This window comes from Microtus oregoni, unplaced genomic scaffold (assembly GCF_018167655.1).
Source record: "Microtus oregoni isolate MIOR12 unplaced genomic scaffold, Mior012 000002F_ref0000024, whole genome shotgun sequence".
NCBI classification, from domain to species: Eukaryota; Metazoa; Chordata; class Mammalia; order Rodentia; family Cricetidae; genus Microtus; species Microtus oregoni.
This window is the reverse complement of record NW_024543061.1, coordinates 27358004-27384813: the sequence shown is the minus strand read 5'-3', so window position 1 is coordinate 27384813 and position 26810 is coordinate 27358004. Positions and strand designations below refer to the sequence as shown.

Sequence of the window (26810 nt, the reverse complement as noted above, 5' to 3'; positions counted from 1 at the left end):
AAGCTCCGTGCCAGGCACTGGACACGAGGGATAGAGGGGGCTGCACCCCCCTTTATGAAAAGATTCTGAATGACATAAGTGTGGTGACAATGGGGGAAGACATGAGAGTGGCGCCTTCCTCAGGGGACCATGTACACACGCAGAGAGGGTCTGCTGGGCCTGAGATGGTTGGTTGTCAGACACAAATGTCTGCAATGCTGTCTGTCTTCTGTAATTCAGTAATTCAGACCCTTCCCAGGCTGCTTCCCATGGCAAGAACAACAACCACAAAGGAAGAGAAGAGAGGGTGCCTGGCTGGGCTGTAGGACTACAGGGCTGCAGATAAGTGTTGAGGACCCCCATTCTCCTGTGCCTCTAGCAGGGGGTGGGGTGGGCCGGGCCTGCTGGTGGTTAAGGCTGCCAGTTACCTTGGAGCTTTTCCTAAGAGTTTTAACTGCAGGCCCCTCTGTTTTAACCATCTATGGCACCTCTCCTTCTCCTCTAAGGATAGCTTTTGGGTCACCCTAAGTTCCTACACCTCCTGGCTCACAATGCTCTTTAAAAATATTATGAAATATAAAAACTGCAGCTGTCAAATGTTAAGGTTTTCCTTAAGGAAAAATTTCCCCAACTAGGAAAGGAATGATTTGAGCACATTGGGAAGTATAAAAAATGTAATAAACATAGAGAAGTTCATACCACTGCCATGGCGTCGGTGTGTGTGTGTGTGTGTGTGTGTGTGTGTGTGTCTGTAAGCGACTATAATTCATATAAATGTGTGAAACTGTAAAACTGTAGAAGAGAGAGAAAAACAAACAAACAGACAAACAAACAACAACAAAACCCAATAAGAAAAGAAACCTCAAACCAGAATCTCAAGTTCTACCAGACTGAGGATGTAGCTTAGAGCAAGAGTGCTTGCCTAGCATGCACAAAGACCCTGGTTCAATTCCTAGCAACACCTGAAAAAAACCAAACCAAACCAAAACAGAAAACAAAATTCCTTTGCAAAGCCACTTTAAATGGAGCACAGTAATTCTGTGCTTTAGTTTCACCAAATTCTTTCCACACAGACAGTGCCAGGTGTGATAAGCAGAAGGCCGGGCACTATCTCTGTACTCAAAGATACTCTGTTTGTATTTCCGATTACATCCTCAGGACAAGAGCTCAGAGGTATACACAACTTGGCACAGGCTCTGTAGCCAAACTGGCCTGGATTCAAAGCCCTTTCTTCACTTCCTGTCTGGGTAACCTGGAGCCAGTAACAGCTCTTTACCACAGACTCTGCATCGTGAAGATGAAGTGCCGGTAAGGCCCGCCCCCAGTTGAGAGCACTAAAGGAGCCTTGTCTTTGTGGAGAGCAGTGTGAAGCCCACAGGCTATGTCTCTGGGAAGGATGAAATTCAACAGCAGGGGTGGGGAGGTGGTTCTGTTGGAAAGGGCTTGCTGGCCTTGTAGTTTGAGGACCTGAAATCGATCCCAAGCCAATCAAGGTGCTGAGTGCTTGTAGTCCTAGCAGACAGGCAGATTCCCGGGCTCACTGTCCAGCTGAACTCCGGGTCAGTGAGAGACTGTCTCAAAAACTAATGAGGGGTTTGAGAGTTGGCTTGGGTGGTAGTTTTTGCTAGGCAGTCAGGAGGATCTGTGTTTGGCCCCCCAGAACTCACATGAAGCTGGGCCTTGAGTATGCTTGGGATCCCAGAGCTAGGAAGGCATAGACAGGTGCATTATTGGGCCGGCTGGCTGGCCAGCCGAAACAACTTGTTCATTATGAGGCCAGCGAGAGACCTGGTCTCACCAAACAAGGTGGGTCTGGGGAGATTGTTCGGTTGTGAAGATCACTTGCTGCTCTTGTAGAGGACCCAAGTTCATTTCCCAGAAACCACACTGTTCCTCACAATTGCCTGCAACTCTAGTTCTAGGGGATTCAACGCCACCCTCCTCTGGCCATTGAAGGCATACACACACACATCCCACACACAAAGATAATCTTGAAAAACAACAAAAATCCCAAACCAACAAGGTGGACAGAATTTAGGGAACAATGCTGAAATTGACCTCTGACCTCCACACACACATGCACACATGAACTTGATCCTGCCTATTCATGTGTGCATGTGCGCGCGCGCGCACACACACACACACACACACACACACACACACACTCACAAAGGAGACGTTGTTGGTCTCTGTATGCTGTCCTGTGTTCTTTGGCAGGCGGCTGCGGGCCTGGTGACTTGCTGAGTCCCTCAGCACCTGTCTCAAGGCATGCATCGGAGCCTGAGGGTTGAGGACCAGGGTGACACTGTCTCCGAACTTGTTCTTTATCAACTTGTGCTTAACATGCCGGGCTGGGCTGGGACTGGACTCCCTAGGACTGGTGGGATGAGGACTGAGTTCACCTTTTCTTGCTCTCTGGAGAAATGGATTCAGGGCTGGGTGTGGTTCAGAGGCAGATCACTTGCTCGGCACGTGTGTGTGTGTGTGTGTGTGTGTGTGTGTGTGTGTGTGGCGGGGGGCTGGGTTCCATCCACAGCTCAGAGACAACAAAAAGGACTGATTTACCTGCTCCTATTTTTTCTTCCATGGGGCTGGGAGGTCAGGGCTTCTTCTGCAGCTCAGAGTCAAGGGTCTCTTGGGATGCCTTCGCTGACCCTGAGCCATGGGAAGGTGACACCTGTGTGAGCCCCTCTGGCAAGCCTTGTAGGCTTATGCTGTATGGGAACAGGGCCTGGCAGTCTCCTGGAGGTTTTCAGTGATGACTACAGAATTCGCCTCCTGCCACCTCTAGGTGTTCAGAGCTTAAAAGGCAGTCGTGGACCAGAAAACTAAACCCTATTTAATTAAGTCAATGAATGTGAACAGTCGCAAGTGTCCAGAGGCACAGTGGCAATCACCACGAAGTCCTTACTATGCGTCTCTGAGGTATTGGTCCCCGAGGGGAATCTGAGGTTAAATGGGGCCAGGCCACTTAGTGTATGGGACACTTATCTGGATTTTAACTCAGGTCTATCTGACCCCCAGATCCAAAGAGACCCTTACTGTCTGCTTCGGGTGGAGGGGGGCAAGAACGAAACCAAGGCATAGTTTTCTTGCGTCCTGTCATGGGTGTGGTGTGATGTCATGCTACCCTTCCCCCACAACTGGTGTTCAGATGCTAACAGAGCTGCCTGTGGGGGCTCCTGTGCCACCTGGATCTGGTCTCCTGTGGCTGCAAGGCTGCCTGTCTGTGCTGGAATGCCACTTGTGGTCCGCTCTCTCTAGGTGTCTGTCTCTGGTGACAGAGTGGCCAGGGAAGGCAGAGTGATGGGGAATGTTTTCTTTGACTGACAGAGATGTTTTGCTCTGGGGTCTCTGTCAGGGTTTAGTCACCAGGACAGATGGGAAACTTCAGTCTCCTGTGGTTCCTCACATTATCACCTGTGTGGACTCTGCCGCCACCTGCCCAGGGCACCTTGGGAAAAGGGCGGGCTGCCCCTGACCTTACATCGCCATAGTTTTCTGCTTTTGCATATCGTCCTGCCAGCGAGATTTTCACAATGTTCAGAGGAACAATCTTGGACTCATCTGAAGCAAACACGTTTGAGGATGATTTTCGCAGTGTCTGACTAGTGGTATTTTCATTGTTTGGTTTTAGAGTATGAAATGTCACTTTGGGATTTCTGATGACTTTTTTCTTCTGGGAGAGCATGTTAGGAAGCAGTGTCTGCCTCTGCACTACACTCTCAACTTGCTGGACTTCTTTACGAGGCCCTGACAGATGGGGCCCTACCTCAAGCTCTGTCAGTTTTATTGACCAGAATGTTGAGTGTGTCAACTCCTCAAAGGCGGGAGGTTCTTTAGAGCGGGGACAGAATGTTCTGACTTTCTCAGTAGAGACTCAGAGTTTCTGGTCTGGTGGGAATTAGGTAGCTAGAACATTCTTCTGGTTACTATAAATATTAAAAAGGAGCAAGGTGTGGTCCTGTGTCCTAGAGATAATACACCAGAAGGGATAGAGAAGCAAACCTCACCAGGTCTCCAGGCCCGACAACTAGCTAGACATGCTAGCTCTGTGCACCCAGAGTGCTGTGCTGAGGGCTGGGCATGGCCCTCATGTACCCCACAGTCTCTGTTGCCAAACGGACCTTCTGAGGATTAAAGGCCAATCATTCACAGCACTCAGGGGCCATGTGAATGTCTGGAGAGATCGGGTGACTGTAAGCAGATAGAGCTGGTGGCAGGTTATGGACACCAACACTCAACACTCTGCTTTGGTGTCAGGCAACACTGGGGAAAGGTGGGAATCAGAGACCTGGAGAGGACAGCCATGGCTGGGTGAGGAAGTGTGACTGGGTGATGTGTGGGCAGCCGTGGCTCGGCGATACGTGGGCAGCCATGGCTGGGCGATACGTGGGCAGCCGTGGCTGGGCGATACGTGGGCAGCCGTGGCTGGGCGATACGTGGGCAGCCGTGGCTGGGTGATACATGGGCAGCCGTGGCTGGGTGATGTGTGGGCAGCCGTGGCTGGGTGATGTGTGGGTAGCTGTGGCTGGGTGATGTGTGGGCAGCCATGGTTGGGTGATACATGGGCAGCCGTGACTGGGTGATGTGTGGGCAGCCGAGGCTGGGTGATGCGTGGGTAGCCGTGGCTGGGCTATGCATAGGCAGTTGTGGTCTGTGGGAGGTCAGACCAGCACTGTGTCTCCTGTTAAGGCAAGGAAAGCTGAGCACCAGCTGGAAAGTGTGAAGCCCAACTTCTAAAATGCACATAAAGACTTAGAGCCACCAGAGAAGAACACACAGTGTCACCTGTCATATTAACATGTCTGCTGCCTGGATACTACCCCTGGGCCACCAAGATCCAGTAGGGAAATTGAGAGAAGAGGGTGGTCACTGTTTTCCATGGTCTCAGCTTTCCAAGGTTGGCAGAGCATCCGAATCTCGGCCCTTGGCCCTGAAGAAGGCTTGGGAGAGTGGGTAGGACCAGCCCTGACCTTTCTCTGGAGTAGGGCTCACCTGCCAGAGGAAAATGCCCTGTCCTTTCTTGGAAATAGGAGAGCTTGATGACTTGAGGTGAGTTCTGTGACAGACCCACCTATGACCATCTTGTCACAGTTGCCACAGACAGATGAACACCTGCAAATATCCCTTTCTGAACCTAACAAGGCTCCCGCTGCCCAGAGGGTAAGGGATTTCTCCCAACAGGTCCTGGCCTCCAACTGCACCTGCTGCCTCCCTGCTGTGCACTGGAACCCTGGGTCTGGACACCTTGCTGCTTGTCCTGGTCAGCCCCACATCTACTAAGTGGCTTTCCTCCACGGTCTTTCTCTCTGATTCCACTGTCCATGGCAGTTACCAGTGGCTGTGCGTGTGTGTGTGTGTGTGCGTGTGTGTGTGTCCTTGTCAGACATGCACCCTACTGCATCTGGCTTTTATGTGGGTTCTGGGGATCTGAACTCATCAGCATAAGTGACAAGCGCCTTGCCCTCTGAACCATCTTTCCAGTCCTCATTGTGTGTTGAGAAGGCTCAGCACTTGGCCATACTTTGTGAGGCTCCAGGGAAACGGGAGCCACCCAGGTGTGCATGCGGACTGACCCTTTGCATCCCTTCCAGCTACTTCCCAGGCTGAATACAAAGTGTCGGCTGAATGGGAACTTCATTACAGAGGTGCAGGTACCCAGGTCAGTGCCTTCCCTCAGGAACTCCAGTCAGAGATTCTGTTAAAAACAGACCCCAGCTCTGGCCTCTGGGGCTCCTCCTCTACCTTGGGCTGGCAGCTCTCACCCTTCAGCTTCCGTCCTCTGGGTCTCAGATCCCTGGCCAGCTTCATAGAAGTAAACGCTCTATTCACTGGGTACCTGACTGCCCTCTGGAGACTAGGGGATACTTACACACACGCTGGCTTCTCCTCCTGCACCAGAAACCTGCAGGTTCCATGGAAGCAGAACTGAGTGTGGGAATCTGGGCAGTCGTTGAAGTGAGACACCACTGCAGCCGCCACGGGGGAGTCTGCTGGGGCGAAGAGACGGAGGTCAGACCTGGCACAGCCCATACCCGGGAGGGACTTCTGTCCCCACCCAACACCCCCTGCAGAACTCTCAACTGTCTAATGCCCAGCTAGGGCCCAGAGTCTTCATCAAGAAGTCTGATTATTATTCTAAGATTATAAAAGAATTTCTCCAAAGGCTTTGGTATAATTCAAAGATAGCTAGTTAGAGTAATTTTTGCAAAGAAGTTCTTTTTTGTTTTAAATAATAGCCCTAATGATAATTTGTTGGTAGTTGGGTGTGGCAGCACACAGCTGTAACCCCAAAACTCAGAAGGTAGAGGAAGAAGGGTCAGGGGTTCAAGGCCAACCTAATCCATAAACTGAGTTTGAGGCCAGTTGGATCCCATTGTCTTAAAAATCAAAAAGGGGCTAGAGAAACAGCTCAGTGGGTAAAGTGCTTGCTGTATAACACGGGTACCCGAGTTTCAGCTCTGGTACCCACACAAAAAGGCGTAGCGATGAGGACTGTGATTTCATCACTGGTGTCGGGGCAGCGCTCTATGCCTCGTGGCAGAATGAACAAGGATGCTCATCGGACATAAATATACAGACACATAGGCAGGCTGGGCTCAACTTTCCCGCTTCTTTGTCCAGAGAGCTATTGAAGAAGACATAGTGAACAATGGCAGATAACCTCCTCAACAATGTCCCAGAGATCCCCGCGGAAGCGCCTGCCAGAGTCCCCTCCCCCGGGCATCTCATGGAGTCCACACCATAAAGAAATTCCAGTAGCAGGCACAGTGAGGGTGGCTGACACCGGCTCTCAGTCCTCTGAGCACAGGGTGAGAACAAGAAACCCGCTGTAAACAGAGTGTACACTTCTGGTTCTTCCTCATGTAGCCCAGGCTGGCCTTGAACTCACTGTGTAAGCGTGCTGTCTTTGAACTCTTCCTGCCTCCACTTCCCAAGTGCTGGGATTATAGGAGTGTGACACCACACCTGGTTTATGTTATGCTGGGGACGAAACCAGGCCAGCACGCTACAGTTTGGCTTCATTTCCAGCCCACTCTGGTCCTTCATACAGACGCCTACCTGCCCTGCTGCTTAGAATGCATGCTTCCAGTTCTTTCCAATGCCCTCTGTCCTATTCAGGGCAAAGGTATCAGAAAGGATGAAGCCCATGTTACAACTAAACAGCAGTTTATTTAAAAACATTTTTTTGTCTTAATTACAGTGATACATTTGCTCTTGAAACTTTACTAGAAACTTCACAGATTTCTGGATTATGAAAGTAGTCCACCGAAACCACCGATGTACAATAAAAGCCACCCCAGAGACGAACATGCACGCATCCTTAATCCTCAACCCATCGGGAGTCATAAAAACACACACCACCAAGCGACACGCTGTGGGCTTACATTCCTGTTCTAAAGTCAAGTGTGAAGCCCATGGTGATCAGGAAACCGTCCTTGTCTGGGACCCGCAGAAGTGTGTGTGGCCCCCCACAACACCTCAGTGTGCGCTCAGATTCACAGGCAAGCACATTCCTACTGATGTTCAAGGTGGGAAGGCTGGGGAGGGCTCGTTCGTGTCAAGGGCAAAGACCAAAGATGGGCTTGCCAGGGTACCATCTCCACTTCAGGTTGGGGGGGACATTGCCTCTAGTTTATCTAAGAAAGTTTATGAGGAGACCCCAAGTTCCCAATATCTTCCCCCAAGGTTTGGTCTCTCAGCTTTTTATTTCTCCTTTTGTTCTTTTAAATGAAAAGGTATGTGTGTGTGTCTGTGTATGTGTGTCTGCTGTGTGTGTGAGTGTGCGTGTGTCTCTGTGTGTGTGTCTCTGTGTGTGTGCATGTCTGTGTGTGTCTGTGTGTGTGTGAGTGTGTGCGTGTGCCTGTGTGTGTGTGTGTGAGTGTGTGTCTCTGTGTGTGTGCATGTCTGTGTGTGTGTGTCTGTGTGTGTGTGTGAGTGTGTGCGTGTGCCTGTGTGTGTGTGTGAGTGTGTGTGTCTCTGTGTGTGTGCATGTCTGTGTGTGTGAGTGTGTCTCTGTGTGCGTGTGTGCACGTCTGTGTGTGTGTGTGTCTGCTGTGTGTGTCTGCATGTCTGTGTGTGTGTCTGCATGTCTGTGTGTGTGTGAGTGTGTGCATGTGCCTGTGTGTGTGTGTGTCTGCTGTGTGTGTGTCTGCTGTGTGTGTGAGTGTGTGCATGTGTCTGTGTGCGTGTGTGTATGTGTGTAAGTGAATGCCAGTACTGGCAACTGAGCTTGAGTTCTCTGGCAGAGCATCACTACATCTTAACCACTGACTCACATCTCCAGCTCTTTCTCTTTCTTTCTCAGGTTATGTAGCCCAGGCTGGCCCCAAACTTATGCTAATCTTCCTACATTAGTTGAGAGCTAGGGTTCTAGGTGTGTACATCACACCTGTCACTCTTCCCCTTGTCCCCTCCTCTCTCTTTGTCTAAAATCTCAATACAATATCAAGAGATGAAGGAAAGCTTAAGAACAAGCTCAGGTAGGAAAGGTGGGGTGACATACTGGGCAGCATACAAAGGAGGGCTGTCCCTCTAGTGCACACAAAGGGCAGGGCGGGCTGGCCCAGTTCCCTGCCCTGGGCCATCTCAGCCAGGCACCAAGTCTGATTAGCTCTGGGGCTGATAGCAAAAGCAAATGTTCTGGTTGGGGAGCAGCTCAGCACCTGCACTTGCTAGAAGCTGGAGTTTCAAAACTGCTCAGTTCCTGTTGTCGTGAAGTTGAGGAGAGAGGCCCCTACATCCTGGAGACCCGACGCTCATCTTGCAGACATCACTGTCCTCTGGGGAAGCCGGGAAAGAGAGACCACAGACTCACTAATAGGGCCTAGAGCCCGGCCCAGCTCACAGAAAGAGTCTGGAATAGTCATCAGGGGATGAGGAAATCCCTGCTTCAACCCCCAGGGGGTTCAGAAGTCTGGGCAGACACCATCTGCAGTGTCTTTGGGAGCTAGAGTGGGGGTGCGCCAGGGTTGCTGCAGCCACACCCCTGAGTGTTCCCGAGAAGCAGCCCTAATTGGCCAGTGTGTCTAGCTAGTTGGGGGCCTGCGAGGCTGTGGTGCTTCACTTTCCCCAGATGTGGTGTTTGCCTGCTGTAAAGCTGACATCACTCAGAGCTCTTTCATCACTTCCTCCAGGAGGCCAAGTAACTTTCCGACAGTTTCGACGTGACATCTACAGGATCATCTGCTGAGGCTAGCAGTCAGAGGCAACAATAGCAGGGCTGACTACTGCTTCTTGGATGTCTGGGAGGAAAGCTAAATTAATGAATATGAGAGTCCCCAGCAGCACCCCCCCCCTCCCCCATGCATAGCCAGGGAAAAGCAGACGCCAGAAGGGTGCCCCCTGCAGGGCTAGATGAGTATTTCACCTTGTGGCCAGGCTAGAGGCCTCATGGTCAGGGAGGATGGGTTCAGGGCAGCAGGCCTGGCTGGGACTCCTTGCTCAGGACAGATGTGCCACAAGTAAAGGAACAGTAGAGGCCTTCCCAAGAGGGAAGAAATGCTACACTGGGGTTAGGGGTGAATGGCCCAGGTCACAGGCCCCAGCCTACATGTCCCCATTAGTGAGTGGGGCACTTGGGGGTGGGGGAGAGCAAGCCTTTGTTTTTTTGAGACAGGATCTCATTCTAGCCCAGGCAGACTTCAACCTCACGGCAATCCTCCTGCCTCAGTTCTTTGAGTTCTGGGTTATAGGCCATGAGTCACCATGCCCAGCTCAGTGGAACTCTACAAATAATTCTGAAGAGGAAGGATGCCATCCGCACTGTGTGGTCATACCACTGACTGTCACCAGACAGAGGAGCATCCCTTCCAGGAAGACAGCCAGCGAGGGCCACTCCTGCAAGATGGCAGGCAGGCCTCAAGGGAGCTAAAGCTAAGAGTCATCTGAGGATATAAAAGCAATCATGTCTCTTCTGTTGCTGAAGTTAGTGATGTCTCATTCTCAGGCTCTGTCAGCTGGTAAGGGGGAGTCCCGGGTTCTCAGGATGCTCGCTGACAGACTCCTTTACTTGAACGAGAAAACGGGCCAGTCAGTGAGAGGGCTCAGCTGGTAAAAGGGCTGGCTTGTTGCCAAACCCAGAGAACTGAGTTGGATCCCCAGGACCCACATGAGGGGAGGGGAGCCCTCTGACCTCCACACGTGTGCTATGGTACACACTCTCCCTACACACCCATGTGATAAATACATGTAAAGGTAAACGTGTTTCCTATGACTGAGCCCCAGGACACAGACGTGCTAGATCCTTCAGCAGTCTTTCCTGTACTGGCTGACTTCAACCCTGCTTGGCTCCGTCAGTTCCCCGCCTGTAAACTGACTTTAGGACCTCTGAAGGGCGCCCTCCTAGACTCCCATTTAAGAGAAGGGGCTCTTCATTGTGTTGGCCAGTCTCGCACCACTGTACAGCTAGAGGATTTCAGACGCAGAACCAGCATTCAGATAAACTTCCAGACGGCTAGACGGTGCTAGAACTAGACACTTGGGTTGTTTTTCTCTGACTTGGAGCAAACGAAAGGCTTAGGGAGTCAGGATGCTGCCCAAGTCTGGGGAGGCAAGTGCCGAGAGGCGCATGATCAGAACCGACAAGTCCCTGTGAGCAGCAGGGAAGGGCAGTACCAACAGACGCGGCTCTGAGCAGAAGAGACGCCTTTAGGAAACGAGAAAATTCTGCCATTCTCAAGAGGAGGAAACTGCTCAAAGGAGCAGCGGCCAGAGCCATACACAGGTGCACAGAGATTTCTAGATTCATGAGTGACCGTTCACTGAGGAGTACCTGGGGTGTGCTGAGGGCCCCAGCCATGACCACCGAACCTCTGTGCAGCATGGCATTCATGCCCAAGAGACCGGAAGCTTCTGGTTCAGGGCAGGCATGGGTGAAGCCAGAATAGTTTCTACAGCTTAAAGTAAGACCCCGGGGGACAACACAGGAACAACTGGTCCAATTTGATTTCAGTTGCTCATTTCTAGCTCCAGGCAAAACCAAGCTATATGAATGAACCAAGTTCAAAGATAAGTGCATCTTCTACCGTCCTACAAAGATACTGGCTACTTTGGTCCATTGTCAGCTTTAGGGTGTCACTGGCGATACCACACCTGGGAGGGAGGGGCTCTCCTGCTGTGCTTACTTTAAGTCAGAGGCAGAGGTGGCATCACGTTGAAGCGTTTTTCCATCTTAAGAAGGAAGCTGGAGTACAGACATGCCAGGGCCCTGTTGTCGCTGAGGGACCCAAGTTTACAGTTTTAGTCCAGTTGGGTTTTCTGAGGCTGAGCTATGATGGTGACAGCTAATGTCACTAACAGTAGCCGCTGGTGGATTGTCTATCTACAGGCACCACACTCAACACGATGAGAGTCCATTGCTATCCCTTCTGCAACATGAGGGAATTTAATCAGAGGGTGGAAACGGTGATTCAAGGCCGCTCACTCAGTAAAGGGCAGAGCTGAGACCTGAATTTAGGGGTGGTCACTCTGGCTTCTTCCTCTGACACCTGACTGTCACTTCAGGGTGTGGCTATGTATGAAGAGAGGCAAGAAGTCCTTAGTGGGCACCATCACACACAGACGACTCGTTCGGAGAATAAACGATCCTGGGGCTACCAAGACATTCCAGGAGGGTTTTAGGATAAAGGGGCTGAGATTCCCAAAGCAAATGGCTTTAATTAGCAAAGAAAATTTAGAAGCCTAAAATAAAATGTCAGTGAGCTAACATGAAGTGTAAGATGGTACCTGCCTCCGGGTGTCCCACCAAAGTCACAATATGCAGATTTCAGCAGACCGCCTAACTGTACACCCGGTGTTGCTGGGGACACTGCATCCCTCGGAGAAGGGAAGGCCAGTCCTATACTAACCTGCATTCTAGATCATGGACTAAGGACGACAGAGGACAGATGGCTCCCTTCCCACAGCTGTTATTGTTCCATGAGACCCTGGGCTGAGCCTACAGGTCTTTCTTTTTGTCTATACCAAAGCCTTGGTAATTTTAAAGGAAAAAAAAAAGCAGGTCATGGTTTTGCTTTGAAGACAGATGCCAAATGTCCTCCACCTCAGTGTTTTGAACATTTGATTTCAGACAGAAGGATGGCTTCTTTCACATCTTTAAAGCAGAAAGTCCCTTATTCTAGTTTCATGTTCTTGGGTGTCAGTCAGCGCTCTGAATACACTTCACCTCTGATTTCCATTCGTGCAGCCAACAAGGGTATACCTGTACTGAGCTCTCCAAATCAGGATAGGAGGGGCTCCTGGAGCCAGGTGAGCCCTGCCAGCCGGGGAATTCTGCCCCAGCTTTGTGGAAGGAAGAGTCCCGTTAGGGCCCAGGGCTACCTGCCTTTGCCAGCTCTGTGAGTCTCTATTCTCTTTATAAATACCAAAATTGTTAGGTAGCGTGGCTGGCAGGAAACCCTCACTCAGCCCTGGGGGGAAAATGCTCCCTCCTCCTAAATCTTTGAACCCTAATCCCTTCAAACCCCCTGCATCTAGGGTTATAAACACAGCGAAGATGGCGGTTTTTCTACAACGTTTTGTGTCCTCAGAACTTTTGGGGATGGTACCCAAGGCCTTGCACATCTGAGACTAACGTTCTACTGCCAAGCCACACCCCCTATCCTCAGACCCTCCCACAGGTGACTTATGCAATCTGAACACAAAGTTTCCGTTGGCAGGTGATGCGTCGAAGTTTGAGCGAGGGGACTGGGGTGCTAAGAGGTGGGCTGGGGACCAAGCTCAGAGGCCCTTAAAATCCCCGGAGTAGGAGCTGCGGTGCTTGGTGCGGAAAGGGACTTGTTACCAAGACTGACGGCCTGAGTTCAATCCACGGATCCACATAGTGGGAGGAGACGAGATGGTCTCTGACCTTCCCCGATGTCCCACAGCACGTGTATATGCACACCCAGACGTGGGCATAATATAAATAAAATGTAGTCATGATAATGACAATAAAAACTATAAAAGTAAGATCAGTCATGGTGATGTGAGCGTATAATAACCCCAGCAGCATGCAGAAGGCTCAGGCGGGGTGGGCCGTGGGTTTGAGGCTCGCCTGGGATTCAGAGTAAGTCCCTTTCGAGTGTGCCACTGGCGTCAAGGAGCTGCCTGAGACGAAAGACCTTCTGTCAAGATCACGTTCCAAGGGGAAGGGTAGAGATTTTGGGAGGGCATTATGGGTAATTTTCTTCTTTTGTAGTTTTTTTTTTTTTTTTTGCTTTTTCGAGACAGGGTTTCTCTGTGGCTTTTTTTGTAGTTTTTTTATATTTCACAAGATGATCACTTTAAGAGTCTGAAACAACACCGAAGCTTCAGACTTCATGGGACTGGGGCACAAAGCCTGGCTTTATTTTTACTGTCTTAACCACAGGCTGTATGTAGGGCTAGAGAAACTGGGCTGTAGGAGTCTGGGTTTGAATTTGAACAACAGCAGCAACAACAACAACAACAACAACAAAACCATGGAACTCCCTCAGGCTCTGTCACTGACAGGGAAAGCTGGAGAATGGTGCTGTCTCCTCCTGCAGTCGCAGGAATCTTAAAAACGGCAAGACCCATGAGTGTGATGCTCAAGTCCCTTATGAGTTCTGCGGAATTGACTAGAACCCCCAGACGTCCTCTTGTATGCGTGGATTGCTCCCAGACCACGCACAGTGCCCAGTGCGGTGGAAATGAGGCACAATTGGGTTGCTGCTGTACCACATCCGTTAGGGGGTAGTGACAGGAAGTCTTATGAGTGTAGCACACGTACAATTTTCTTTCAAGTGTCTTTAAGTGGAGGTTGGCTGAATCTGTGGTACACAATCCACGGATGTAGAGAGCCTATAATTGCTTAGTGGAGTCAGAACATGTTCAGATGAGAGACGTTTGGCCATGGGACTAAATACACAGCTCTGTCGTTAAGAGGACTTAGTGTTCTTGCAGCAGCCATAATCAACAGCTCACACATGTAATTCCAGCTCCAGGGAGTCTGATGCCCTCTTCTGGCCTCCAGGGCATCTGCACTCATGTGGCACACTCATGCATACACACACACACACACACACACACACACACACACACACACACAATTTTTAAAAAAGTACAAGCTCTGAAGGCCATGGCACCTATGTGATTCCATCTCTAATGACACTTGTGTCTTGTGTGTGAGTGTGCTTGTGGGGTGTGTGTGGGTTCATGTACATACGTGTCCATTTGTGTGTGAGGCCAGGGGACAACCTTGAGTATTGTTACTCAGGAGCCCACCGTTTCGGATGGACTACTGGTCAGTCAGCCCCAGTACCCTCCCATGGCTGTCCTTCACGCAGCCCTGGTTACAGTCATGCGGCACTAAGCCTAGCTTTGACATGGCTGCAAAGGCTTTGAACTCAGGTCCTCATGTTTGTACACTGAGCACTTTACCTACTGAGCCATCTCTCTAACTCCAGAACTTTGCTCTTAAGGAATAAAATGTTGGGAGGTCCCAGCCACAGCAGGGACTTGTAACTTTTTAATCGTTTCCCAGACATGCTGGGTCTCAGACAAAGGCTGCATATTTCAGTGAAGAAATTTTCTACCCAAAGTCAAGGAACCAAAGCCAGGACAAGTCTTGGATTTACTTGGGAATATCAAGTTTTCTTATCTATATGTTAAAGAATCTTGGGGCATTTTTATGGATTTAAACTCAGAAACAGATTTGTCTTTCCCACCCGCTGAGCAATCATTTCTACTGGCTACTTCTTAAAGATCACCAGCAAAGCTGGGTGATGGTGGTACACATCTTTAATCCCAGCACTCGGGAGGCAGAGGCAGGCGGATCTCTGTGAGTTCGAGACCAGCCTGGTCTACAGAGCTAGTTCCAGGACAGGCTCCAAAGGCACAGAGAAACCCTGTCTCAAAAAAAAAAAAAAAAAAAAACACACACACACAAAAAAAAAGATCACCAGCAAAGACAGAAAGTTCTTGGAAGTTCCCTTAGGACATCGTGGCGAAGCTCCGTCTGGGCTTCTGATGAGCAAATTCTCTTCTGACTTTGGGTGATTTCTCACCGTAACCTGTGCACAGACTTCTACGTCTTTACCCTCTGTCTCAACAGAACATATGAAAGCAAAGTATACGCAGAGGCGGCAGCCTTTTCCCAGCCTTGCACTAACTTTATCTCACGTGCTCTAACAAATGAATTTACTCTCCTCCCGTGTGTGTGTGTATACACATGTGCATGCGTGTGTGTGTGTGTACATGTGTGCATGCACCGAGTGATGTTGCTGTCTTCCTCTATCACAATCCACTTTACGTTTTGAGACAGGGTCTCAATGAAGCACCGATCCAGCTTGGCTGGCTGGACAATGAATTCCAGCAATCTTCCTGTCTTTCCTCCCCACTCCCCAAACACTGGGATTAAAGACCTTGACTCCTATACACTGCTATTTTTTTAATTATTATTATTATTTTTAGTGTGGGTGCTGGGAATCTCAGGTGTGCACAGCAAGCCCTTTATCCACAGAGCTATCTCTTCAGCCCTTGATTTTTAAACTCATAGATCAGATATCCATGCCTCCATCACAGATCCGACATCCATGTCTCCATCATCGATCAGACATCTATGCCTCCATCATAGATCAGACATCCATCTCTCCATTATAGATCTGACACCCATGTCTTCGTCATAGATCAGACATCCGTGCTTCCGTCACGGATCAGACATCCATGCCTCTGTCACAGATCAGACATCCATGCCTCCATCATAGATCAGACATGCATGTCTCTATAATAGATCAGACATCCATGCCTCCATCATAGATCAGACATCCATGTCTCTGTCACAGATCAGACATCCATGCCTCTGTCATAGACCCGACATCCATGTCTCTGACACAGATCAGATATCCATGTCTCCACCACAGATCAGACATCCATGTCTCCGCCACAGATATGACATCCATGCCTCCCTCATAGATCAGACATCCATGCCTCTGTCATAGATCCGACACCCATCTCTCTGTCATAGATCTGACACCCATGTCTTCGTCATAGATCAGACATCCATGCCTCCGTCACGGATCAGACATCCTTGTCTCTGCCACAGATCCGACATCCATGCCTCCATCATAGATCAGACACCCATGTCTTCATCATAGATCAGACATCCATGTCTCTGTCCATCAACATTTGTCTGTCTGGGGCTTCCCAGCAGAAAGCCCCCCGGTTTCCTAACAGCACTGGATTTCCCTTTAGTGAATCGCTTCTGCTCTACAGGTTTACACTGGTTACATGTAGCCACATGCCCTCTCTCCTGTACCGCGGATCTTGAGAAGAAAGACACGCAGCAGACGACGCTGTGCCTGGCAGGCTGGCATGTCGAGCACTGTGTTCTAGAATGGAATCTGTAATCCCCGATCTTGGCTCCAGGAACCTCATGGATTATCACTCATTTCAAGCACAGCTCCTCAGCTTTTTGACTATGTGGCTCCCACAGCCTTCCTGTGAGCCTGTGTTGGTTCAAGGTGGCAGACTGACTGCTGTAACCAAAAGAACCCTCACAAGAAGGTATGGCTTTAGAATTCATCTCACCAAATCTCCACAGCCTTAAGGCTAGGACATGACCTGTTCAATTCACTGAGATGATTTATTTCAAATTTTCAAAGACATCCCCATACCATGTCCATAGTGCAGAAGCTGGGCTAAAATTTCAAGTTGAATCTTTGTTCCTCAGCAGCTCCTTTCTGGTAGCTTTGCATGGTAACATTTCAGATGGACTGTTGAGAGAGACTAGATAATCACGCACTCCCAGCAGCACCATCCTCTCCCACAGGAGGTCACGTGCCACAACCATACTGTTAGCTTTTGACCTTGAAGCCAGGACTACCTATGCTCTCAGGTGTCAAGGTGGCAGTATCTGACAGCTCTCACAGAGAAAACCTGAACGTGTCCTAAAGTTCTTTCCCCAGACTTCTGAGTAAGGAAGTTCTTGTTTTTGTTTGCCTGTGGAGTGGATCAGTCCTTCATGGTTCTATTTGTGAGACATTTCCTGCCTGAGGAGAAGAGCCTGTGCCCAGCCAATCCTGCCTGTGCACCCTCTGTGCCCAGCCAATCCTGCCTGTGCAGCCTCTGTGCCCAGCCAATCCTGCCTGTGTACCCTCCCTCTGTGCCCAGCCAATCCTGCCTGTGCACCCTCTGTGCCCAGCCAATCCTGCCTGTGCAGCCTCTGTGCCCAGCCAATCCTGCCTATGTGCCCTCTGTGCCAGCCAATCCTGCCTGTGTACCCTCCCTCTGTGCCCAGCCAATCCTGCCTGTGTACCCTCCCTCTGTGCCCAGCCATTCCTGCCTATGCACCCTCTGTGCCCAGCCAATCCTGCCTGTGTACCCTCTGTGCCCAGCCAATCCTGCCTGTGTACCCTCCCTCTGTGCCCAGCCAATCCTGCCTATGTGCCCTCTGTGCCCAGCCATTCCTGCCTGTGTACCCTCCCTCTGTGCCCAGCCAATCCTGCCTATGTGCCCTCTGTGCCCAGCCATTCCTGCCTGTGTACCCTCCCTCTGTGCCCAGCCAATCCTGCCTGTGTACCCTCCCTCTGTGCCCAGCCAATCCTGCCTGTGTACCCTCTGTGCCCAGCCAATCCTGCCTGTGTACCCTCCGTGCCCAGCCAATCCTGCCTATGCACCCTCTGTGCCCAGCCAATCCTGCCTATGTGCCCTCTGTGCCCAGCCATTCCTGCCTGTGCACCCTCTGTAGCCGGGCTGGTGACACAGCAAATGCGCTGGCTTGTTCTGTGGTGGCCTTCAGGGAAAGGAAGCGCAGGGACAGAGGACAGAGTGGCCTGCTTCCTTTGATCCTTGTCTACATGCCACTCAGTGGCATCAGACCCTGACCGCGGCCACCCAGCTCTTCCGAGAGCATCTGAGAAAATCTCCCTTGTGCTCTTATCACTGCACCTCCTGCCCTTGTTTTTCATTTTAAGCAACTCAAAAGTTCCAAGGCAACATTCAGTTCAAAGCTGCACACTCAAGAGAGAAAGCACAGAGAAGAAAGAGCCATGGTCACCCGAAAGCCCCTGGTTCACAGAGAGCCACAGGGAACACCGAGGAAGCTAACCATCCACTTTACTCTGTGCGTACTGAGCCACTGGCAGGAAGCTGGCAGAAATGACTGGCCTTGCCAACTCACGCTCTCTGTCGCTGTGCTGAGACGCCTGCCTGAAGCAACTGTAAAGGAGGAAAGCCTACTAGGGCTCATGGTTTTGGTCATCATGGTGGTGCTGGGAGCATGTGGTACAGTCTGCTCACATCATGGCGGATCAGGAAGCAGCCGGTGCTCCAGAACCAGGTAGGGCTGTTCCAAAATCTTCCAAGGCTCACTCTTAGTGACCTACTTCCTCCAGCTAGGCAACTCCCAAAGATTCTACAGCTTCCCAAATTACTGCCACCACCTGGGGAACAGGCACTCAGAGTGCGAGCTTGTGAGGGGTGTCTTAGATCCAAACCCTAGTAACCTCCATTCAACTCAAGTGTTAGAAGGAAACTTGATCGGTGACTGATGTCTCCTTTGGCATACCTACTTCTTTGGGTCCCATGGACCCTCCACAGTACACACACACACACACACACACACACACACACACACACACACTTTAGAGAGGGTCTTACTAAGTAGTTCCAGCTGGCATGGAACACCCTGTGTAGATCAAGCAGCCTGGAACTCACAATGATCTGCCTGCCTTTGCCTCCCAGTGCTGGGATTAAAGCAAACACCTGGCATTTGCTATACATCTTTGTTTGTGTGCACTAATGGTTATCTTCCTGCGAGAAGAACCAGTGTGACAAGGGATCCTCCCTTCTAAGACTTCCGAGGTCTTTGGTCAAGCTGCAGCCGCTGCAGTGACCCCCTCAAAGGATGGGGTTGTTTCCTCAGGCTCCTGTCAACGTTGCTGTCACCCTTTTGGCCAAGGTCTTTTTAAAAACTAAATAAATCAAATGTGTGCATACATACGAATCTGTGTGTGGGTCTTTGCACATGTATGTGGGTGCCCTTGGAGACCAGAAGGAGATGTCAGACCCCTGGAATTACAGGAAGCTGTGACATTCATGACATACGTGCTGGGAATCGAACTCAGTTCCTCAGGAAGTGTGGTCTTAACCAGAGAGCCATCTCTCCGGCCCCTCCACTGAGCCATCTCTCCGGCCCCTCCACTGAGCCATCTCTCCAGCCCCTCCACTGAGCCATCTCTCCAGCCCCTCCACTGAGCCATCTCTCCGGCCCCTCGACTGAGCCTGTATGGGAATCTTTACAACACCATCTCTGTAACTTCGGATGCAGATTTTTTCTCAAGATTTTCAGCTTCTCCAATTTTGACTTTAATTAGCCAGCTCTATCTATTGCCTGTTTTTCTATGGACAAACCCGTTCTTGTTTATTGAATAAGCTCTCTTTAAGCTACTAAGAATAACAATTCTGCATCCTGTTATGCATACTACAAATAATTTGTGGTTTGAGTCTTCATTTTGTTGATGCAGAAGACACCTTGACCTTGTAATTAGAGACCTTCCCTTCCCTGAAATTATATAAATATTTACCTGCGTTTCTACCACTGGGTTGTTTATACAAATGCAGGCCATCTGTAATTTATTTTAGTGTTCAAAGTGTGCTTTATTATTTTCTAAGTGGCCCACCAATCACTCCCAACCATTTATTGAATAGCTCCTCGTTTCCTTCCTGATTTAGACTGCTACCTTTGTCCCCGGTCAGGACTCACTTTCTGGTTCTGTCCAGTTCCACTGAGATTCTGGTTCTAGCCTGGTAATATGATCTGTCGTTGTCCCCTGACCTCACTTCTTCCAGTTTTGGAAAAGAGTTACGTAGTTTACATATTTTAATGTGTGTGGCTGTTTTGCCGGCATGCATGCCTGTGCACCATGTGCATGCAATGCTCACAGAGCCAGCAGAGGACCTCAGATCCCCTGGAACTGGAGTTACAGATGGCCTGTGACCGCCATGTGGATGCTGGGAACCAAACCCGGGTCCTCAGAAAGAGCAGCCAGTGCTGCTGACTGCTGAGTCGTCTCTCAGCCACTGTCTCCTCACTTTTTTTTTAAAAAAACAGTTTGAACATTTTCACCTATTTATTTTTTCTACATCAACTTTAGGATTCTCCCGATTTTCCAAATCTTTTTAGGGAACTGAGACCACACATTAGGGACAACTGGCCCAATTAGAACTTTGTTTTCTACTTAGAGACACAAGGGGTTTTCCCCCTTGGCCATGGTTCAGCTGTGATCTACAATGAAGCTCCACCACATGGAGTTATTACTTCCAGGTCATGGCCTTGGAGTCCTTGTTAACCATTTGCTCAGACTCTGCAGAGGCCTCCGGGCATCATGGCCACTGCAGAGCTGAGAACCAGAGACTGGCGGGGTGAACCAGGGCTGCAGGAACAACAACCAAAGGCCTGGCTTGGTGACTGCTTTGCCAAGCTCATCCTGAGGATGTTGGTCAAGTCACTGGTTTCCCTGGCTCTGTTTCTTTGTAACAATAAAGTATTAGGTCTACACAGAGGAGGTTCTCTACAGATGCTAAGGCAGTTGAAAGAGAGACAGGCTGTTGGTGGGGCTCAGTTGGTAGAGGTCTCACCCTGCACGAAGACCTGGGTTCCCTTACCAGCACTGCATGGCATAAATCTAGTGGGGTGGTACACGCTCGTAATCCTGGCACTTGGGAGGTTGAGGCAAGGGGATCAGAAGCTCAAAGTCAGCCTCAGCTACATAGTGAGTTTGAGGCCAGCTTGGGCTACGGCTACATGGCACCATGTTCAAACTTACTCCGGTCAAAAGTAACTTGGGAAAGAAAGGGCTTATTTGGTGTATATATCCCATGTCTCAGTTCACTGGGGGAAGTCAAGGCAAGCACTCCAGACAGGAACTGAAGCAGAGACCATGGAGGAGTGCTGCTTACTGATCTGTTTGCCATGGATGGTTCAGCCTGATTCCCTATACAATCCAGGGGTGCCGTCACTAGAGTGGGTGGGGCCTTCCCAGATCAATCACTAATCAAACAGATGCCCCCACAGACTTGCCCACAGGCCATCTGATGGAGGCAATTCCTTAACTGGGGTTCCCCTTTCCAAGAAGACTCTAGTTTGTATCAAGTTGACAAGGGCAGCTAACCCATGTAGACCCTGTCTCAAAACCTACAGAAACAAAGATGGTGGGAGGGTCAACTCTCTGAGGGAAGGCAAAGCCCCACAGGCACGTATGTCTTAGTGAATTCTAGGTGGATTTTACAATGGTGGGCACTTCAGAGACAGGTGGGGGTGTGAATGTGGCTCTTGAGGCACAGAAAATGTGGCCTTTCTCTCTTTCCTCTCTCCCTTTCTCTGTAGGAAGAGTGTAGGGCTGAGAAGTAAGACGAGGAAGAAAATGAGAGCCCGTGAGACTGAACAACACAAACTCAGGATGACTTTTTACTAGAGAGTCAGTGTGGGAAGGCCAAGTTGGAATAAGTCTTCACAGCCAGTTCCTTCCTTCCTTCCTTCCTTCCTTCCTTCCTTCCTTCCTTCTTTCCTTCCTTCCTTCCTCCCTCCTTTCTTTCTTCCTCCCTCCCTCCCTTTCTCCCTCCCTCCCTCCATCCCTTCTTCCTTTCCTTCTTTTGCTGAGTCAGTGTCTCCTTCTGTATTGCAGGCTGGCCTTGAACTCACTCTTTAGCCCTAGTTTGGCCCTGACTTCGTTTTGTAACCTCAGGGTGGCCTCAAGCTTGTGCAATGCTTTCTGCCTCTGCCCCACGGAGTGCGGGGTTACAGGTGTGCTCCCCTACACCGGTTCCTAGTCTGTTCCTTTTAGCAACTTCTTTGGCTGCGCATCAACAGTTTCCGCCCCCTCAGAGTGGTTGAGGGCCTAAAGCAGACAGCCCTAGCTGGTCCTCAGGTTTCCTGGGCTCATTAACACAGGGACCTTGGTCTTGATGTCTGTCTAGGAGATGAGAGGGCCAGAGAAACGCAGAGGAGATGGACTTTCCCATTCCAGGAGACAGACCAGGGCACGAACTCTCTGTAAAGAGGCGAGTGTGAGGGACATAGGTGGCACCTGCCCCGCCCTTATAGGCCCAGAGGGAAGCCTGGATGGGCCGTGGAGAGCTATACCAGGAGGCAGGTAGACTTCAGTGCCCAGTACTGCCTGCCTGACCTCGGGAGATGGGACCTGGCTTCCCAGACTCGGGCTGAGCTGCCCCAGCAGGTGAGTGTCTACTCCCACCAGCTGCTGGAGAGAGGTGGGTGTTGGAATGTCGCTCCTAGCCACCCTGGCCTCACTCAGCCTGGCATTTCACACACCCATTCCTTAACCTCATTCTCTGTCTATTTCATTCCTCTTCCCACGCAGTGTTTACTAAAATCCCTCCTCCACCACGAGAAGCACGGGACTTTGGTTCCCTGGGCCTCCTGGGAAAGTTCCCACAACCTGGCAGTCACCAAGCACAGAAACACTGTTTGGCCAGCCCATACCACCCACTGCAGGCCAGAAAGCCCCAGCTTCCACCTTGGAGGGCACAGACTTTATCAGGGATAGGAAAACCACCAGGTAATGTCAGAGGAAAACCGACCTTCTTTCTGAGGCTTCCAAACACCTCATAGTAAAAGAAAGGGAAGACGCAGGTCCTGGTGGCTTTGCTATTTATCAGAACTGGAGAAAGCAGTCAAAGGACCAAGGAGAGACTGCGAGGTATCTGCTTATGGCTGTCTAAGGCCTCGTCTCTGGCTCTGTACTCTCAAGTACAGTGTGGGATCTTGCAGCTTAGAGACTTGCCAGAAAGTGTCAGGCTTTCCCCTCAGCCCAGAGCTGTGTCCTAACCACCCCAGAAACAGTGCCATGCATGCAGCAAGCAGGGACGAGATGCGCAGGCACACTCAGCCTCAGCCATGTGCAGGTTGGAGTCTGGGTACACCCCCGTACCCGGAATAATGACCTAATTGTTCTGAGGTACAGCCAGGACAATAGCTGGTTCCTTGGGGTGACTACTATGTAGAAAAGTTCGAGAGGCAATGGTTTAGGGTGCATATAAAAAGATTAAAACAAACAAACAAGCAAACAACAAGAAGGAAAACTAAAAGGAGACCTTCCTTTCCAGGCTCTAAATGGAATCACAGAAAGATGTGTAAATCATCACAGCCGACCTCACTGGGAACCAGACGGTATAAGAACAGCTCATCGGATGTGACTTTACCATATGGTGTCAGTAAACTTAGGAAGAGGAAAATAAAATCACTGAAACCTGTTCTTCAGCGCAGCTCAGAGACAACATTGCCTCCCACCCGCCGCATCCTTTCCTTGTGAATACGTTTTGAAAAACGGCTTTTCCACACAGCGATTTTCTGACTCGGTGAACTGGACCGTTTTGGTGTCCTTAGCTCGGTTTTCTTTTCACACGGTGGATTTTAGTCTGATAACGTGCGGTGCACTAGAGTTCCCTGGGCAGGGTGGAAGGCCTAGTGTTCACTCACACTACACAGACTTTCCTTTGACGCACAACCTCCTCTGCTGTAGCTGGACATCAATCTTTCAGGCTTAGAAAGGAGGTTTTATTTCTGTGCCAAGGGGCAGAACTTCCAAAAAACACAAATGCCTTTCAGCATCGTGTAGAGTAAATAAGGGTCTGTGAATCAATCGCCCTCTCTACCTTCAGTTCATCAGCGAGCAGTGGAAGGACACCCTTTCAGCCCATCCCCCCCGCCCCCCAACTGTGACTCCTCCTGGGCTTCCCAAGACTCAGCTTTACCTGCTTCTGGGATTTTCCAACAAAGGATACATATATGCAGATGAGTTAGCACTTTGCCTTTGAATCCAAGCCATTCAGAAAGCCCGGGGAAGCACGAGGGCACCCAGTGGTATTGAGTTTTATGTCATCTTTAGAATCCCATTGGCCCGCATTTGCAGGCTGCAGGAGGTCATACCCTACCGGACCTCTTACCCCCAAAGGAAGCCCTGGGAGCTCCCAGGGCCCCACCAGAACTCAGCAAGTTGGTGGGGAATGGGAAGAGGAAAGTAATGAAAGCCTAGGTTGCAAGTGCAAGGCTCCAACAACCCAACACACTTCCCGGAATGACACAACCCAGAAGTCACTCCAAATGTACATATGCAAAAGCAGCCACTCTGTTCAAGATGGCACGACCAGTGCCCACCAGGTCCCTTTGGGTTGCTTGTAGGAAACTCTTTCTCGTGTGTGTGTGTGTGTGTGTGTGTGTAGGCCAAAAAACAACCCCAGTGTGGTTCCTCATGTGCCACTCTCTTTCCTGGGGCCGATGAGAGAAAGGGCCTGCCAGTGGCCTGGTACTATCTAAGTAGGTCAGGCTGGATGGACTGTGAGCCCCAGGGACCCACCTGACTTTGCCTCCTCAGCATTTGGATGACAAGTGTGGGCCACCATGTCTGAGTTTGGAAAATTGAGTTTAAAAACATGTTCATAGCAGAAGAGAGGGGGAGAAGGATTACAGGGCCTGAAGAACAGGAAGTTTGCTGCGAGATTTTTGTCTCCTAGAAATGTCAGAGAAGCTACACTCATGAAGTCTCATCCCTGTGACGTTGTAAACATGACCCGTAAAGGACACCGCCAGCAGACATGCTAACACTGAAGGGGAAACTCATGGGCCCCTAACCCTAGATAAAGAACTACAGGCAACTAAAGAATGCGGAGAGAGGGAGAAATAGTCTTCCCTGGGGAAGGGCCCCCAAACCAGCTACCTATGATCAAGTGGCCAGTTCTGAAATCATATACATACAAGTAACAGTGTATGTACTGAGCAGGTTGTAGTTGTATGTTTAGGAATATCTATATCAACAATTGAAGAAATAAAGGCCATGAGTTTGAGAAAGAACAAAGGAGGTTCATGGGAAGAGTTGGAGGGAAATTGATGCAATTATACTTTAATTTCAAAAATTAAAAAAACGTTCATTTCCTTTATTTTTTTAAAAATTCAAAAGACACAAGTATAAGTTGAGACAAGATGGCCTCACCCTCTCCACTGGCCAGGCCCCTTCCCTGTTGGGTCTGCCTTCATTTTGGAAGGGCTCATTTTGCTGGGTGAAGGGCCCTCTCCACATGCAGAGACTTTCAAGACTATCCCCACCCCCAAGTCTGGCTCAATGCTGTAGAAGAGAAATGTGTAGAAGCAAGTTTTAGCCTGGGGACGTGGGTACCTGCTCTCCTGCTGATGCCTGGGGATCTGGGGACCTGTTCTCCTGCTGATGCCCCGGGCTGTGGGTGCCTGCACTCCTGCTGACGCCTGGGGACCTGCACTCCTGCTGATGCCCAGGGATATGGGTGCCTGCACTCCTGCCGATGCCCAGGGAAGTCAGGTGCCTGTACTCCTGCTGATGCCCGGGGACCTGGGGTCCTGTACTCCTGCTGATTCCCAGGGGACGTGGGTGCCTGCACTCCTGCTGATTCCTGGGGGACATGGGTGCCTGCACTCCTGCTGATGCCCGGGGACCTGGGGTCCTGCACTCCTGCTGATGTCTGGGATGTGGGTACCTGCATTCCTGCTGATGGATGGAGAGTTGAGGGAGAGGAAAACAAAGGGATCGAGAGTGGGAGGGAGGGACACAAGACTAGAGACCCAACACAAGGATTTGGGAGAGAGGAACAGAGGGTGAGCTGGTGTCACATTGATCCTAGGCGCTCCATGATCCTATGGGGCACGTGAACAGGACACTTCCTTCTGCACACCTGGCCCAGGTGGGGCAGGGGAGAGGATGGATGGTATGAATGGGCTCTGTGTCGGAGCATGGTCAGTTAAGGATGGCCCTGGCATCTCTGCAGCTGGACGGCATGTCCTCTGAGGTCAGGCGAGGATGAGATGAGGTGGCTACCTGCGTCAGTCTCTGCCCTACTTCTTACCATCACTAGACAAGCAGGTATTATCTTCCCATCTCACAGACAAGGAAACGGTGAGGTCGGGCGACTTGTCTAAGGTCACTCTGCTGGTTGGCACGGGAGCTGGTCAGAGCTCAGGGCCCTAAGTACGCAAGCCCTTGCTGCCCCTGTTTCTTTGTGCAGCTGCTGCAGGCTTCATTTATCTTGTTGCTCTTTAGCTTAGGAACCACACTCATAGAAAGTGGGGGATTTTCACATCCCTAACTGATTTCACACCCTTTCCGCACTCTGGGCTAACAAGCTATCTCTGCATCCCCTCACACGCTTCTCAATCACCGTTTGTGCTACAAATATGCTCAAAAGACAAAGGTGCCTTTCACGTCATCCCCTCATCAAAACACTCGGCTTCTGTGTGAAGCCTTCAGCCGTTTGTTCACAGTGGGTCTAAGGCTGATTCAGTCTGTTGTTAAGGACAATCCTGGTTCCTTGCAGACACAAAGTTAAGAACAGTGTGTGTATATTTATGTTGAACAGATTCAACCTTCAATTGTAATGAATACTGATTATTATGGTGGCTGTGCTTATGTATCCAGGAAAGATGTAAATATACAATTTTTTTTTTAATTTTCTGAAATTCAAATATTATTGTAGAAACCCCCAACAGCTCCATACTGTTACCTAGCACTGAATGGGAACTCTCCTTCCCGGCAATGTTTCCTGTGGGCCAGGTAGGACACAGAGCAGGGAGGACACGGAGCAGTGCCCACTCTCTCTTCTGGGCAAGTGGCTTTTACAAACCTGGAATGTCTGCTTTATGGTGATGCTAGAGTTTCAAACTCCTTTTTAAAATTTTTTGTTATTATTTTCTGTGTGTGTGTGTGTGTGGTCTGTGTGTGTGTGTGTGGTCTGTGTGTGTGTGTGTGTGGTCTGTGTGTGTGTGTGTGTGTGGTCTGTGTGTGTGTGTGTGTGTGGTCTGTGTGTGTGCGTGTGTGTGTGTGGTCTGTGTGTGTGTGTGCGTG

General features: G+C 50.2%; 1 protein-coding gene across 1 annotated transcript in view; it reads right to left on the bottom strand.

Moving 5' to 3' along the window:
* Window positions 1-26810, bottom strand: part of Tgfa (transforming growth factor alpha) — a 93229-nt gene that overhangs the window by 9753 nt on the left and 56666 nt on the right. Inside the window, 1 exon segment of the mRNA XM_041635581.1 lies at window positions 5855-5972. Coding sequence (XP_041491515.1) covers window positions 5855-5972 — 118 coding nt within the window.